At 37.5% G+C, this 14127-nt stretch overlaps 1 protein-coding gene across 3 annotated transcripts in view; it reads right to left on the reverse strand.

The window, feature by feature from the left end:
• Window positions 1–831: 831 nt before the first annotated feature.
• The window catches only part of LOC113226009 (citron Rho-interacting kinase), a 45405-nt gene continuing 32109 nt past the window's right edge, over window positions 832–14127 (reverse strand). For 2 of the 3 annotated variants that reach the window (XM_026458514.1, XM_026458513.1), the window contains exons 18-29: window positions 13285–13386; window positions 12666–12833; window positions 11972–12181; window positions 11366–11482; window positions 10578–10684; window positions 10427–10492; window positions 9447–9503; window positions 8343–8396; window positions 5280–5424; window positions 3456–3651; window positions 2924–3210; window positions 833–2741 (exon numbers count right to left, since the gene is read on the reverse strand). In XM_026458514.1, the coding sequence (XP_026314299.1) occupies window positions 1662–2741; window positions 2924–3210; window positions 3456–3651; window positions 5280–5424; window positions 8343–8396; window positions 9447–9503; window positions 10427–10492; window positions 10578–10684; window positions 11366–11482; window positions 11972–12181; window positions 12666–12833; window positions 13285–13386 (2589 nt within the window). In that variant the 3' untranslated portion in view covers window positions 833–1661. Of the gene's footprint in view, window positions 2742–2923; window positions 3211–3455; window positions 3652–5279; window positions 5425–8342; window positions 8397–9446; window positions 9504–10426; window positions 10493–10577; window positions 10685–11365; window positions 11483–11971; window positions 12182–12665; window positions 12834–13284; window positions 13387–14127 lie in introns of all 3 variants that reach the window. The other variant, XM_026458515.1, reaches the window with a different exon arrangement.

Consider the following 14127-nt stretch of genomic DNA (forward strand, 5'->3'; position numbering starts at 1 on the left):
AACAAATTTATTAAGTCGTGGCAAGCATCAGATGTGGCCAGAAAAGTTCCAGTTTTAAAAAAATTGTTGAAAAAAAAAACATATTTAAATAAAAAATCATAAATTATTTATATCATTTATGATATTTTCATGTCGGGATGAACTTTTCTGTCAGGTTTTTCTTAGACTATGGAAACCAAGGGCATGTTATATTGACTTAAATAAATCAAGACGTTATAACGTATTTGATGCATTTCGACGTTGAAAACATAAACATGTTATTGTCTTTGTTTAACTACTGCGTGCCATCGTAACCCAAAAGGGATAGCATTCACAACTGCAAACATGGAAATCGAAAATGCGTAACGTCATCTTAAATGCCAACTATGTCCATTTCGCCATTTTTGGAGTACGGAAACGTTTGTCAAAGGGAAAAACATCAATGTCAAAACCAATGTTTCGCCAAATTTATAAACAAAAATATTGACAGTGACAACAATTAACTATTGATAAAAATACGTCTGTCGCTGTTGCATTAAGGGCTGCGGCATTAGAAAAAGCGAAAATCAAAACCTTTATTTGCACCATTGTACGTGTTATTTTTCTGTCTATAAATCATACGATAGCCCAAATATCTCGTGTAATTAGACTCATTTAAATAGTTATTCATAAGTCTTGCCAAATTTTGCTCTGGTTACTTCCAGATCGCCTGTTTGTTTGTATATTTTGATGATTATTCATAACGATTATTTTGAGATAGTGTTGTTCTTGTAAGCATATACATTATCGATATTTTTTCCCATCCTTTGAGGGTTTTTTGAATCTTACACATACCAGTCAGTTTTGTTTTCATATAAAAGATTTGCATGAATAGCTCTCATGTGTTGCTACACCACTGTATTATATTGTTTAAATCCGAATACACAGCGTATTAAATACAAAACATTATTAAGTACATATTAAACGTAATTAATAAACATACATCGGTTACGTATTACGTACATAAACTTAAGTTCACAAAATCATTTAGCAGTCAAAACAAAACAAAAGCATTGAATACTACAAAAAATACAGACATTCTAACAAACGATGTTAGATATTATTTTTATATTCAGGTACAAATACCGTCCATCAAATTACTACATTATGTTTTAAGTATTAAGTGTAATACACAAGGTTATTAAACTATATAATTAAGGCGTTATTTTATGAGTACTACGAAGTATAAGACAGTTATGGTGAAACGTTTGCGTACGCACGTTTGCGTGATGTGCAAACTATAGGTCTTGCACATCACGCACTGATGTGCAAAATATAGGTCTTGCACATCACGCACTCAAACGTTTCCCCAAAGCCGTCACTTTTAATTTCTCCAATAATTCGGCTCTCGTTTAGTTCACTATTTTCATAACCATACACAATACTAATAAAAGAAATAATTGCCTCTTATTGATACGAAAAACAGTGGTTTTAATTAGAGATTTTCAATATATGTGGTAGGAGATTTGAAGTAGTGCAATGCACTTGTCTTGAGAGAAAAAAGAAACATCACCACACTTACTTTTTTTCCAAATTGAGGCCTGCGTATGTATGCACATATATGCAGGCCTCAACCATATGTATCATATGATACATATAGTTAATAATTTTAATAAAATTTTTGTCGGTGTTCACCTTCTCTTCTATTGAAACCTGACCTGTCTCGTGAACATTTCTGCACAAAGATCGGCCGTTCCTTTATCCGTGGAGTTTTGTTCTGGATCATCAGTTTCTGAATCTGAATCGAACTCTGACGTCATCGCAGGCGATTTTCTTCCGAACGAGCGACGTTGTAAACCGACTTCTGTAGTCAAAATCTCTTTAATTACATCTTCAGGTGAGGGCTCTTTACGGCTTTTCTTGCGCAACTGACGCGCTCTCTTTCGAATATCAGCCAAAAAGCCAGTGTTGGGTTCTACGCTCTCTTGCGACATGTCCTGTGGATTATCAACAAATTGCGGACCGAGATCTGGGAATGACTGCGGTAAATCAGTCAAAGATCCTCGCGGATCCGAGCAAGAGTCTAAGGACTCGACGGAAGCACCAACGCTTTTAAATGCTGTAATGCCTTCGATTATGGATACATTGAATCCGTCATCAGATTTTGAACGTACTAGTATACCATTCGGCGCAGTACCTAACAAAAAGGGCTCATTCATTTTCAAGTTGTATACTTCAGGTATGAAACATTCAGATACTGAAGATGCCATCGATGTCGTGTCGCAAGTACACGGCGGGACTTTATATGCGTCGTCGTTGATGTAAATGATTGTTACTTTCTGTTCACCGATGAGATAAAGGAACGGATTGACAAATTCCCATCCCTGGACGGCCGAGCTCCATTTAGGGTCTTCGCTTCGAGATCTCTTCCCGTTTCCGTCGACGAAAACTCCACATTCGGCGTAGCAAAGTAGGATTTCCATGGGGTCATCGCGAATTAGGAGCATGGCTTTAGGTGGCGAATGTTTCTTGGCGGCGGCTGCAATGGTAGGTTCATCCATGCCAAAAGTTTCGAGCGCTCCTGATGGCAGGTTGACTCTGAGAGGTTTTTCTCCGCCGATGTATACAGCTTTTGAGGTGAGAAGCAAGCAGTACACTTTGTCGACGGTGAGAGAACGGACCATCTTGAATTCTGTGACAGAGGCATCAAACTGCAGCAGGAAGACACGTCGGCCGCAAGCCACTGCAGCCGACAGTTCATCCGCGTGATCACCGGACATCGGCTGTAAGGGAGCAATTTCACTGTTAATTTCAAACACTTGTCAGAAACTAATTTCGTGAACACTGATTGAACAGTCGTCTGAAGTCCGACGAAGTAGAAGTGCCAAGCCTCTCTCAAATCAAAATAAAATCTTTTCTTTCAACAAAGAGAATCATATTTTTTATGTGTATTGAGGTTAGTTACCTGAATGAGGTGCGGTGTAGCGGTATCAGGTAGGTGCACTTGCATGACAGACAGCGCGGGTTTAAGTGCTGCAGCCCGCCGTAACGCCGAGCCCAGCGCCAGCAAACCACCGTGCAGCAGCGTCCCTCCCTGGCTTCCCTGCGCCCCTAGGGCGAGGAGCGCCCGTCCCCCCACAACGGCGAGACGCTCAATTGGGCCACCGACTTCGATGGTTCTCGCTGATGACGCGTGTGACTCCACGTCGATGCTGATCGGTCCGCGGATGGAATGCAGCCCGTCGGTACAACCTAATTAACAAATTCATAATTTTTTAATGGAACAATACAAACTGTATTTTACCACTTATAATAGTTACGTATTAACACGCTCTTCAAGACAAACAAGGGTACCTATTTACTTTACTATCGCTCATTCTCAATAATTTTTCGAGTTAATGTTCACATTCATATAAAAATTAGATTATTATTAACACAAGTTTAGTGTAAGAATAAATATATGTAACTAAGCGACTCTTTGTACCCTATTTTCTTACCAATAGCAATAGCATTGGGCGCGATATAAAGCGCACAAGATGGCATGGATTTTCGGCGGTGGGCCACCAACGGGGGATTGTACCCTACGGCGGACACAGGCGGCGGCTCCAGCGACGACACGAGTGTCGCACGCTGCGACACGTTGTTGCATACCACTATAGCTTCCACTCCGGTGCCACCTTCGCCTAGCTTTATCTGGTCAAATAACAGGATAAATAGAAAATTATTCAGATAAAACTCAAATAATCTAGAAAATCTATATTTCATAGGTAACCTAATTTACACTTGGAATCGTCATAGTGATTAAACTATCCTGCTCATTCGAAAGGCAGATTCCCCTGAGAAGAGTGAGCAAGAAACTGTAGGGGTTGTTCTTTGTAACTGGTAACTGCCTCCGTGGCCGAACGGTTACCATGCCGGACTGCCACGCAGAGGTCCCAGGTTCGATTCCCGGGCCGGGAGAAATATTTGTACGGCCTAGATTTATTTCTCTCTTGAGTTTGGGTGTAATTTGTGGTTGTTTAGGTGTGTGTCTATGGCATCCGCGACACAGGGTTTCCCTAGTACGGGGCTATGTTGACTGTGTGCGTTTGTAAAAATATACATTGGTATACATTTATCATTTACATATTTATTTCAAACGTTATAGACCATGGATTTTTGTCATCCATGTACATAGAAACTTAGAACTTAGCTTTAGTACTTGTCTTAATGAATATTCATTATGATACTACTTTTGTGGCATATTCGCTACTCGACAAGGCAAAATAGTTTGTAAATTGGTGCCATCGGTCTTATTTATACTTAGTATCGAAACTTTTGATTCATTTACGTCATTGTATTGGGTCCTCCCTTTCGGGTTCATTTCCCGGTAGGACCAATTTGGGAAATAATATAATAAAAATAATATATGTATATTTTAGCAGCTACTGCTGCTGGAGCTCCTTGTGAAAGAGTTCGTCTAGGATAGTACTGCCACCTTGCCTATTTCTGCCGCCAAGCAGTAATGTCTGCTGACACTGTCTTCCGGTTTTGAAGGGTAAGGGTGCTGGTGAAATTACAGGCACACGAGACTTGACTTATGTCTCAAGATGACGAGCGCAGTTGCAGTACCCCTCAGATCTTTGCGATTTAAATCTCTGAGTGGTACTGCAACTGTTATGGACAGGCGTGTAGCATACCGTCCCGTCACTTGATAGTATACAAAAATATATGTCTCAAGGTGAAATTAGGTGAAAATATATGTCGCAGTGGTTAGTGCCCCTCAGATCTTTGCAATTTAAAGCTCTTAGTGGCATTGTAAATATTATGGACAGGCGTGTAGTTTACCATCAGGTGCACGACTTGATAGTCACTTGATTTTATAAAAAAATAACTAAAAAAAACTATTTTTCCGGATTTAAATCGTGTATATTTGTTTTTTCAAACAAATCGACGTTTCGGGCCCTTTACAGGTCCCATGGCATGACGTGACATGGTCAACCGTGACCATGGGACCTGTAAAGGGCCCGAAACGTCGGTTTGTTTGAAAAAACAAATATACGCGATTTAAATCCGGAAAAATAGTTTCATTTCCTATGTGTAACAATCGCGAAAACCTAAGAACTCGATAACTAAAAAAAAGTTTATTAAATTGGTTCTGATCTGAGTGTTGCGAATTCTGTTGCTCTGGTACTCATAGTACAGGGAATTCCCTAGTTTGAGACCAGGTAACTAGTGTGAACGTCTGGTAAATTAATTATTATAATTAGAGTTCTGGTAAATTATTATTATTAGAATTTTAAATATGAACGCAATATGAAAGTTTACGTAAAGTTACTTACAGTAAAAGCTCTGTTAGCTTCATTTTGAGCTAAATTCTTCGCGCCAGTGGAGAAGAATCGCGCACGGATCTCCTTGTCTCCCCTAGTGAGCAGCAGCGCGCCGTCTTTGTTGCTCACTTTCATACGCTCTCTGTTGTTGTCAGCCCTAAATACAATACAAATATTCGTCATTGCAAACAAGAACAAAATACAGGGTATAACAGACGACCTTATTACTTGATAGCAATCTCGTATAAATATAAACAATGACCAGAAAAGCTAAGAACCGCAATCGCCATACCCATTCACAATTCACTACGAGGTTTTTATTATTTCATTATTATTATTTTTAAAGTTTATCTACAAATGAAAAAAGAAAGAATGGTTGGAAATTATAGGACTGCTGAACATAAACAGTGGATCAAGTACCATCTTCGTTTGTTCACTCGATTTTGAAGTCAAATTTAAATAGAACTTTGAATGTAACTAGATTAATTCAATTTCATCGTTACATTTATTGGTAAACAACTATATATTTAATTTTGACTAAAATGGCTCATTACTTGCCTAGTATTAATCATACTTTGATTACAGTAAACTATACAAATTTGCAAACATAAAAAACAGTTTCAACATTCTAGTCTTGACTTCTTGACTTGACATTCTAGACTTGAGATCTATGATTATGGTACAACACCAAATCCGCCATTTGTGGTGAACATTTTTGGTTTAGGTAGGGACGTTTATTCCGTAGATAGGGCAGCTCCTTTCCTTTATTTTTTCCATCCTCTAAGGTTACTAGCCTTCGCCGCCGTCAAAAGAACAATTCAATCGACGCTCAATGAATTGTTTGTACTAGTGTTGTATTACACGTGGCACTGGGTTCGCGTGTTGTAATCAAATTATCGATACGTAGAAACTCTGTATTTAGAAACCCGGTTTTGGTTTAGTTCAACGTTTTTTTATTATAGCGGTACCAATGTGTAAACATAAATTGTTTACAGGTATTTAAAAGCGAACAATTTTGATTACTTAAGATTACTTAAATGTTTGGTCCCAACACTCGATTTTTTAAATTTTCAATCTAAGTATAAACGATATATTAATGGAAAAAAGGGAAATATAGATAGAAGAGGTACAGTGTCGATAATTTTACAATGCAAATAAGCTCGTGGAGTATTAAATGAAGACTACGAGATAAGAGATTTTCTTTCCCTTATCTACATGATTCCTATCCTATCCCTACTTGCTTATTATACGTCACCTTCGTCCGCTTGAGTTCTAAATTTTATCACAGGCATGATTTACATCTGCAGTTTTTGTATTGATTGTTTTAGTATCCCGCCGGATCCTTTTTGAAGGAGAAATGGACTGAAGCAACAGGCAGTAAAAGCTGTGTACCTACTAAATGTAGCACCAAGGCATTTTATGACATCACATTAAATATACATATGAATAACAACTGAAAAATTCATTAAGAAATAAATCATTTGGTTAATCAGGTAATATATGACATAAAACTCAGAGTCGCCTTCACAAATTGTAAACCACATCTAAATGTGAAAACATTTCTGAAGCATTGTCAGTTATTTGTCGTCAAGTTTTCATGAAACAAATGATTCGCTTCTTCGCCTTCGGAAATAAGTATCTTCATTTTCTTGCCAAGCTCGTCGACGCTATAGGTATAGTCATGTTCAGTCAGTTAGAAAGAGGTAATTGTTAAACAAATATATCATATTTCAGGGAGAATAAAGATTTTTATGATGACTGTATTTCCAGTGATCGGATTGACTTAAAAATCTAGTAGATTAATGAAAGTACGATGACAGAATAATAAATCATTAATGCTGTGATTGTAGCATGTAGCTACATATACGCACACGCCTGCGTAGCTAATATCAATTAATATTTGCGTGTAGTAAAACCTTATGCGTATTTGGTAACAAATGTGTGCATGTAAAAGTGAGCTACGCCAGTTTTCGAAGAAATTGCTTTAGATACCGTTTCTATATACTCCGTGGTTAGCCTTAAATATAGCAAGTATAAATCAATGCCTAGTTGAATATTCCGCTAGTTATGAAACATAATGTCGATATCAATTAAATGTCACATCCCTATCTATAGATTGTCAACTTTTTGCTTTTGTTCCAAGAAGTTTATGTTCATTGGATTCTTAGGTTTTATGTGACTAGTAATAATAAAACCTTACTATATATCCAAATAAGTTTCAATTTTTTTTACCAAAAGTTTTTATTATTGTCTATTTTCGGTTGATAATTTATAACCAATCAAAATTATGTTAGCTCAGTACTAATGTAACATTACGTTTTCAAATGTGTGTGTGTGTGGTGACACCGGTTTTGATACAAATGTTGCTTGATGCCATTTCCTAAACAAAAGGTCAATACCTGCTCGCAAGTGGGAGCGAGAGCGCAATATAGCTCTCCCGCTCCGACAATTTATGGCCGTAACGTCGGCAGCGAGTAAATAGTCGATAGTAGTAACCTTATATGCAGTATTTCTTTACATAACTGTGTTAATACTTGAAGGGAGGTGATTCCACCCAGTCTCAATAATAACTTCTACAATCAGACCCTATTGAAATTGCGAAACAAAATACTCTTCCACATATTTAAAAAAAATCGGATGTTCCATATCTAGAAATAATAAAAACATATTAAAACGTATGTATTTGAAAAAAGCTCTTCCATATTTTGTAAAAAAAAAGGAAAACAATTGTTCCGCGTTTAAAAAAAAACAGCTGTTCTGTCCTCTGTAACATTCTCTCATTCGTAGAACAAAAACCTATGTGCAAGACTGCTTATTCTCAGGACGCTGTTTCTCTGTGGATATCAGATCAATCGTTGTTCGATTTCATATTTTCGAAAAGAAATAACCTACAAAAATTCTGAAAACACCTGTAGGTAGGCCTTATTTTGGATAACGAGACTATGTATTTATCCTCTTTTCGCTGTATAATCACATCGGACTCTGTTCTTCGGATGAGTCGATAGAGCTCTTATTCATCCACAACGGAAAAGTAATAATAACTGATCGTAGGGCGAAAGGTTTGTATGTACTTACCATACTACGAGCACTGTGTCCTCGTTTGCGTCCTGTGTATCTATGCCGTTACGTCTATAACAATACAATATTACCATAAACAAGCGTATGATCATCATCTTAGGCCAGTGACATTCGAAAGTTTTCGCGTTGTCATAATATCGTTATTAGAATAGGTCTCAAGATGCCTATGGGTCTAGTGCGGGGTCCGCTGGTAAATTTTGTCTTAATCTAATTTTCTTAAAAAATTACATAAAACATCCTGTCTTACATTGGACAAAAATAAATTACAAACTGAACAGTCTTAACCTAATCAAGTATATCCTCTTTGAAAATATTTCTTTGGGACAGTTATCTAATTGTGTTTATCACTTTCGCCAATGCCAATTTACAGTTTTACTACACATATATTTTTTTAAGTTATTTTCTATCCAATTTCATGTGTTAGTCTTAGGGCCCTTAGGAGATGTGAATTTTACTGTTAATAAATACTACGTTTCATTTCAAAAAATTAATTAGTCGAAATGTAAGATCAAATTAAAAAAAATCTCAATGAAAGTAGAAATTTAGAATCACACCCAACACAGATGGCGTTACGGCAAAAAAAATCGTTAAAAACGAAGATGTGCCACAAGCACAAAGAAATTCGTAAAGTCTCCGTAAGGTGCACGTTCGTTCCGTGGCTCAGTTGGGAGAGCGTCAGTCACGGTATGGCGAGGTCGTTGGTTCGAATCCAGCCGGATCGAAGGAATTGTTCAGGTGTTCGATCTTGTTAATAATTATTATATATAACAAATTGGCGTTGTAATTTCACAAAAATAATTGAATATCGTGGTAGTAAAACATCGTGATATTCAACCAACTTAATATTTAATTATTAAAGCGACATCTCTTATCCCCTGGTAGCTGAAAAGGTACCTGGCTGAGTGAACAAAAGTTTTCGTAGGTTTACAATTTCTTTTCGACTGATATTTTTCCTAAAAAGAAAGCGCATAATCTCTGCAACGACTGTAGTAGCCACCTACGTATAAACCCCCTCTAAGAATTGGAGTAGGTAGTACATTTAAGAACCTGTGTTAATTATTTGTTTAGGATAATAACGAAAAACATAAAGTACATATTTACCCATTTGTGTTAACTGGTTTATTTTTATCTCTGTATGATCTGGGCGTACAAGGATAGCTGGAAAAGAAAATGTTCGCTTAAGTAAATTAAATCACATTTAACATTATCTATAATTTGGACAAAAAGAGTGACTGCTGAATGGATACCAGGTACTAAGAAATAAGACGTAAAGGTCGGCCAAAGAAATGATGGGAAGACACTTTTAAAGAAAAAGAGGGACCACAATGGATGACGAAAGTTAGGGAAAAGGAATTATGGGAGATAACAGGATAAGCCAATGCCGAGGAGGCGACTACTACTTTTGCTAGGCAATATGTAACTGTTAATGGATACCATAGTATAATAAGACAAGATTAATAGTGTAACTCCCGCTTGTACCGCGCCGTCTTACTTATTTCTGCCATCGAGCAGTAATGTGAGCATTACTGTGTTCCGATTTGGAACTGATGGAATTACAGGCACATGGGAGTTGTCAACTTGTCTCAGTGTCGTGTCATTAAAGCTCTCAGTTGCTCGGCAAGTGTCATGGATAGGCGTGTCGCATACCTCCAGGTGCACGATTTGTTCCTTCAGTCACTTGGTATTATAAAAAAAATGGTATTCTCGTGCTATATTGAAATAAGCTTCGTTAAATGCAGTACTTATATATTGATATGCTTATACTAGGATCGCGGATTAACATCTCGATTATGGGAGTATGATCGTGAAATAGAAATAAAATGCGAGTTTGTATATACATAACGATACATTTCAACTTTAAAAAAAAAATTAACACAGGAGAATATTTGAAACACCTAAACACTTCATTTCTACAATTTATTGCGCTTGTGTCGACCTGCGTTGTACAATTCCGCACATGGTGTGCGACCGAACGTGCAAACTTACACTACTTGTGTTAATTATACTATGTCAATGCTGTAGTACAAATAAAGACTTATTTTTATTTATAATTGGATATCTGAATCGTAGCAATTACTTACGGGTTACCGTTGTAGGCATTCTCTGCTAATTTGGCGCGTAGTCTGTCAACTTCTTCGCGTAGTTCTCTACAGAAGTACAATATCATTAATTTGTGATCAACATTTTGTTTTGTCTTATAAGTTGCATTGTTTTTTGTATAACAAAATATACCTGTTGGCGCGACGCAGCGGCGGTGAAGTGGCAGAGCGACGCCCCGATCGACCAAACAGCTTATTGCCAAATGAGCATTTCTTGCGACTTGCTTCTTCTACTTTAGCCTGTGATTAGAGAAAATGTGTAGTGTTTAGGAATAAAATGTGTCCTGAAGTGTAGGGAATTTAGTACATTGAAACCAGTTAATTGTTTGACAAATTAAATCAAAATACTTTCCCCATTGTTTGACAAATTAAATAAAAATACTTTCCCTTTCCACTATCCCAAGGTTGCCTGGGAGAAATGGCTACTTAGCAATAAGGCCGCCTGTTGTCCATTAGCTTATTCTGTGTTACTTACATTACTACGATCTTAAGGACAATGCCGACGTTGAAAGAGAGCGTAGGGCTCTAGCGGTAAGAGGTAATATGTTGATACGTAGGTTTTCCCGGTGTACAGAAGAACTCTTTTGAAAACAGCGCTCTACAAACTGTAGCTGGTTAGATAGGATTACTGTCCCATGCGGCAATGCTTCATGGGGAAGGTTAATATGTGTATACACACACACACACACACACACACACACACACACACATACATGTATATATGTTGATATATATGAACAAATTTATAAGCACTTTTCTATTATTATTATTATTGTAACAAATTATGGAACGCGATGTATAAAAAAAATATTTTTATTCCTTTTATTACTGTTCTGTGTTGGCGAATATTTCATTCATTCATTCATTCGAGAAAGAGATTTAAATGTTACAAAGTAATGTCAATTACATAACGTAATTTACCTGTAGGAAGTCGATGAGCTTGGCCTGCTGTCTAAGCGTGGCATCGGCTTTCGTCTCGCGCGTGCGCCACCACGACGTCGCCGCTTCGCTCGCCTCGCGCACCGCCGCTATCTCCTCCTGCAAATAAATCACAGTATACCAGGCTGCTATTCATTGTTAAGTCGCTCTGATAAGAGGTCTTAATTCAGTTATTTATGAAACATAGGTTGTATAGAAGTTGACATGTACAAAAGCGATGCCTTACTATCTCAAACTCGTATTTTATAAACAGTGATTATTTAGGATATGGCTAACTTTCCATTTATTTAAAATTTATTATCAAGGGTGTTAATTGGGTGTGTGTTAATTTGGATGCATTACTTTAAAAATAGGTAAAAGCCAGTGTGTAAATATAAAGGAAATGTGATGTGAAATCAGCCTGCAAAATTTGCATATACAATCCATATTTAGCATTTCCGTAACTTTGTGCTTTAAGATACGAATTTGAGAAAGTAAGGCGACGAAATATAAGTTTCTGTTACGGATTCTGTTAAAAATTCGGGTTTAGCTCACCCAACGCAAACAGATATGCGAGCGAGAGTAGTCGAGAAACAAAAGTAAAAATACCTGAGCCTCGGCAAGGCTGGCTTGCAATTGCAGCGCATGCGTGTGGTGATCATGCGCGCGAGTCCTCAGTGCAGAGCACTCCTCTTGTAACTCTCGTACGCGGCGCACGGCGCTGCTAAGTGCGGCCTCCGCAGCGGATCTTTCGGCTTCTAGTGTAGTCGTTCGGGACTCGAGTTCTATTACGCGAGCTTCACGGTTTTCTAGACGTTCCTGCAATGAATATAAAGTTCCATATTACCTTTACTTTCCTTTCCGTTCCTTATTATTATTACTTAGTTTGAAGTAAACACGTTTATGTAAACGGTTCACTTTTAATTGTTCATACGCTATAGTAAAGTTTGGGTATCTAAGTGTGTGAAATTATAGAACTTAAATCTGTGTTGATTTGTTGTTTGAAAAAAAAAACTTTAACAAAAAAAAGTTGTAATATTAAGTTTATTGAATATCACGATGTCTTACTACCATGATATTTTTTTTAATGAAATTTCTCCACTAGTTCGTACATATTGTACTAGTTCGATCTAAGAAAAATTATTTCGATCCGGCTGGATTCAAATGATCGCCTTTAGCATACCGTGCTGTGCGTGATGAAGGCGCTCATTCGGATCCGGGCGGATCGAAGAATTTGATCTTAATCTTCGATCTTGTATTTGTACAACACATGAAAGGCAACTCTGCATAAATTGCAATTTACCTTAAGCAGCTGCAGTTGACACTGCGCATGTTGTGCAGTGTCCCTCGCCTCCTCGTGTTGCTGAGAAGCCAGCGCGGCTGCCGCCCCCCGCTCAGCCACACGCCGCTCTGCTTCGACCAGCCGCCCGCGACAGGTCTCCAGGTCACCGCGGATGCGTGCCATCTCCGCCTGGCACATTAATTGTTTCCAAACTCACTTTCCAGTGGCTAAGCCATCGACTTGCCAATGACTTTGATATTTATGGAACCAGTGACTAATGCACACAAGAATAAAGATCCTCTTGAATAAAAACACTAAACTTACACTATTATCCCCCAATAGCTAACCGATTACGTTTTTTTATAACCATTCGATGTTTTCTATGGGGAATTGGGTCACAAAAAAGTATGCTATTAATCTCTAGCGCCAAATGTCTACATGGGGAGGCAAAAAAATAAATAAGTAAAAAGGTACGAAATGCAAGGGACAATAAACAACTATTAATAGGGCGTAATCAGATACGCAATTGTTAGTTTTTAAAGTACATTTAAATTCCGTTGCAATTTTAAGTTTGGATCACAAAGATAATAATATTTAATTGCATGCATTCTATCGATTACCATAATGTTTATTTACATACTTCTAGTTCTCTGTTTTTGACTTCGTTGAGATCGGCTAATCTTTCCAAATCGTTCAACTGCTCCTCCAAAAGGCTGCACGCCTCCTGCAGCGCTTTGTTATTCTGAAAACAAACATATATTGTTTTTATTCAAATAATGCAGCCACATGCGTTGTCTTATTTTCATAATAGAACAAAGAAAGTATTATTGACAATGAAACTGTATTTTTTTTCGGATATAAATAGCGTATATTTGTTTTTTTTTAACAAACCGTTCAGGACCTTTACGGCGTTCTATGCATAATAATCGCGAAAATCTATGGTATGTGGTTATCGAACGAATGATATAAATACTCCTATAAACACAAGCCGGTAGACTAGTTTTTCATATCTGTGAATGATGTAAGTCAAGTTAATAAACAATGAAATTCTCACTGTCTGCTGACGACTTGAAGCTTTATATAAGTCCCACTCCCAATAACTGTGAACTCTTTCGAGCTGATCTTGATAGAATGTGGTGGTGGTGTAAAAATAATAATATGATTTTAAATATAACCAAATGCTACCATATTAAACTCACTAGAAAAAAAGGCCACTGAACTACGCATACAGGTTGTAATCTTATGCCACTACAAGTTATCGAAATCTCTGATCTGAGAGTGCTCTTGGACAACGGGCTCAAGTTTAACTCCCATATTGATGAGATCGTTGCGAAAGATGCTTGGTTTCGTGAAACGCAATGAAAGGGTATCCGTCGAACTGCAACAAAGGCTCTTCTATACTATTCACTTGGTCGCAGTAATGTTGAATATGCTAGCCAAGTATGGAACCCATTATATGGCGTGCAGAGGCTGGAATCTGTTC

This window comes from Hyposmocoma kahamanoa, unplaced genomic scaffold (assembly GCF_003589595.1).
Source record: "Hyposmocoma kahamanoa isolate Upper Pololo Valley unplaced genomic scaffold, ASM358959v1 180, whole genome shotgun sequence".
Lineage (NCBI taxonomy): Eukaryota > Metazoa > Arthropoda > Insecta > Lepidoptera > Cosmopterigidae > Hyposmocoma > Hyposmocoma kahamanoa.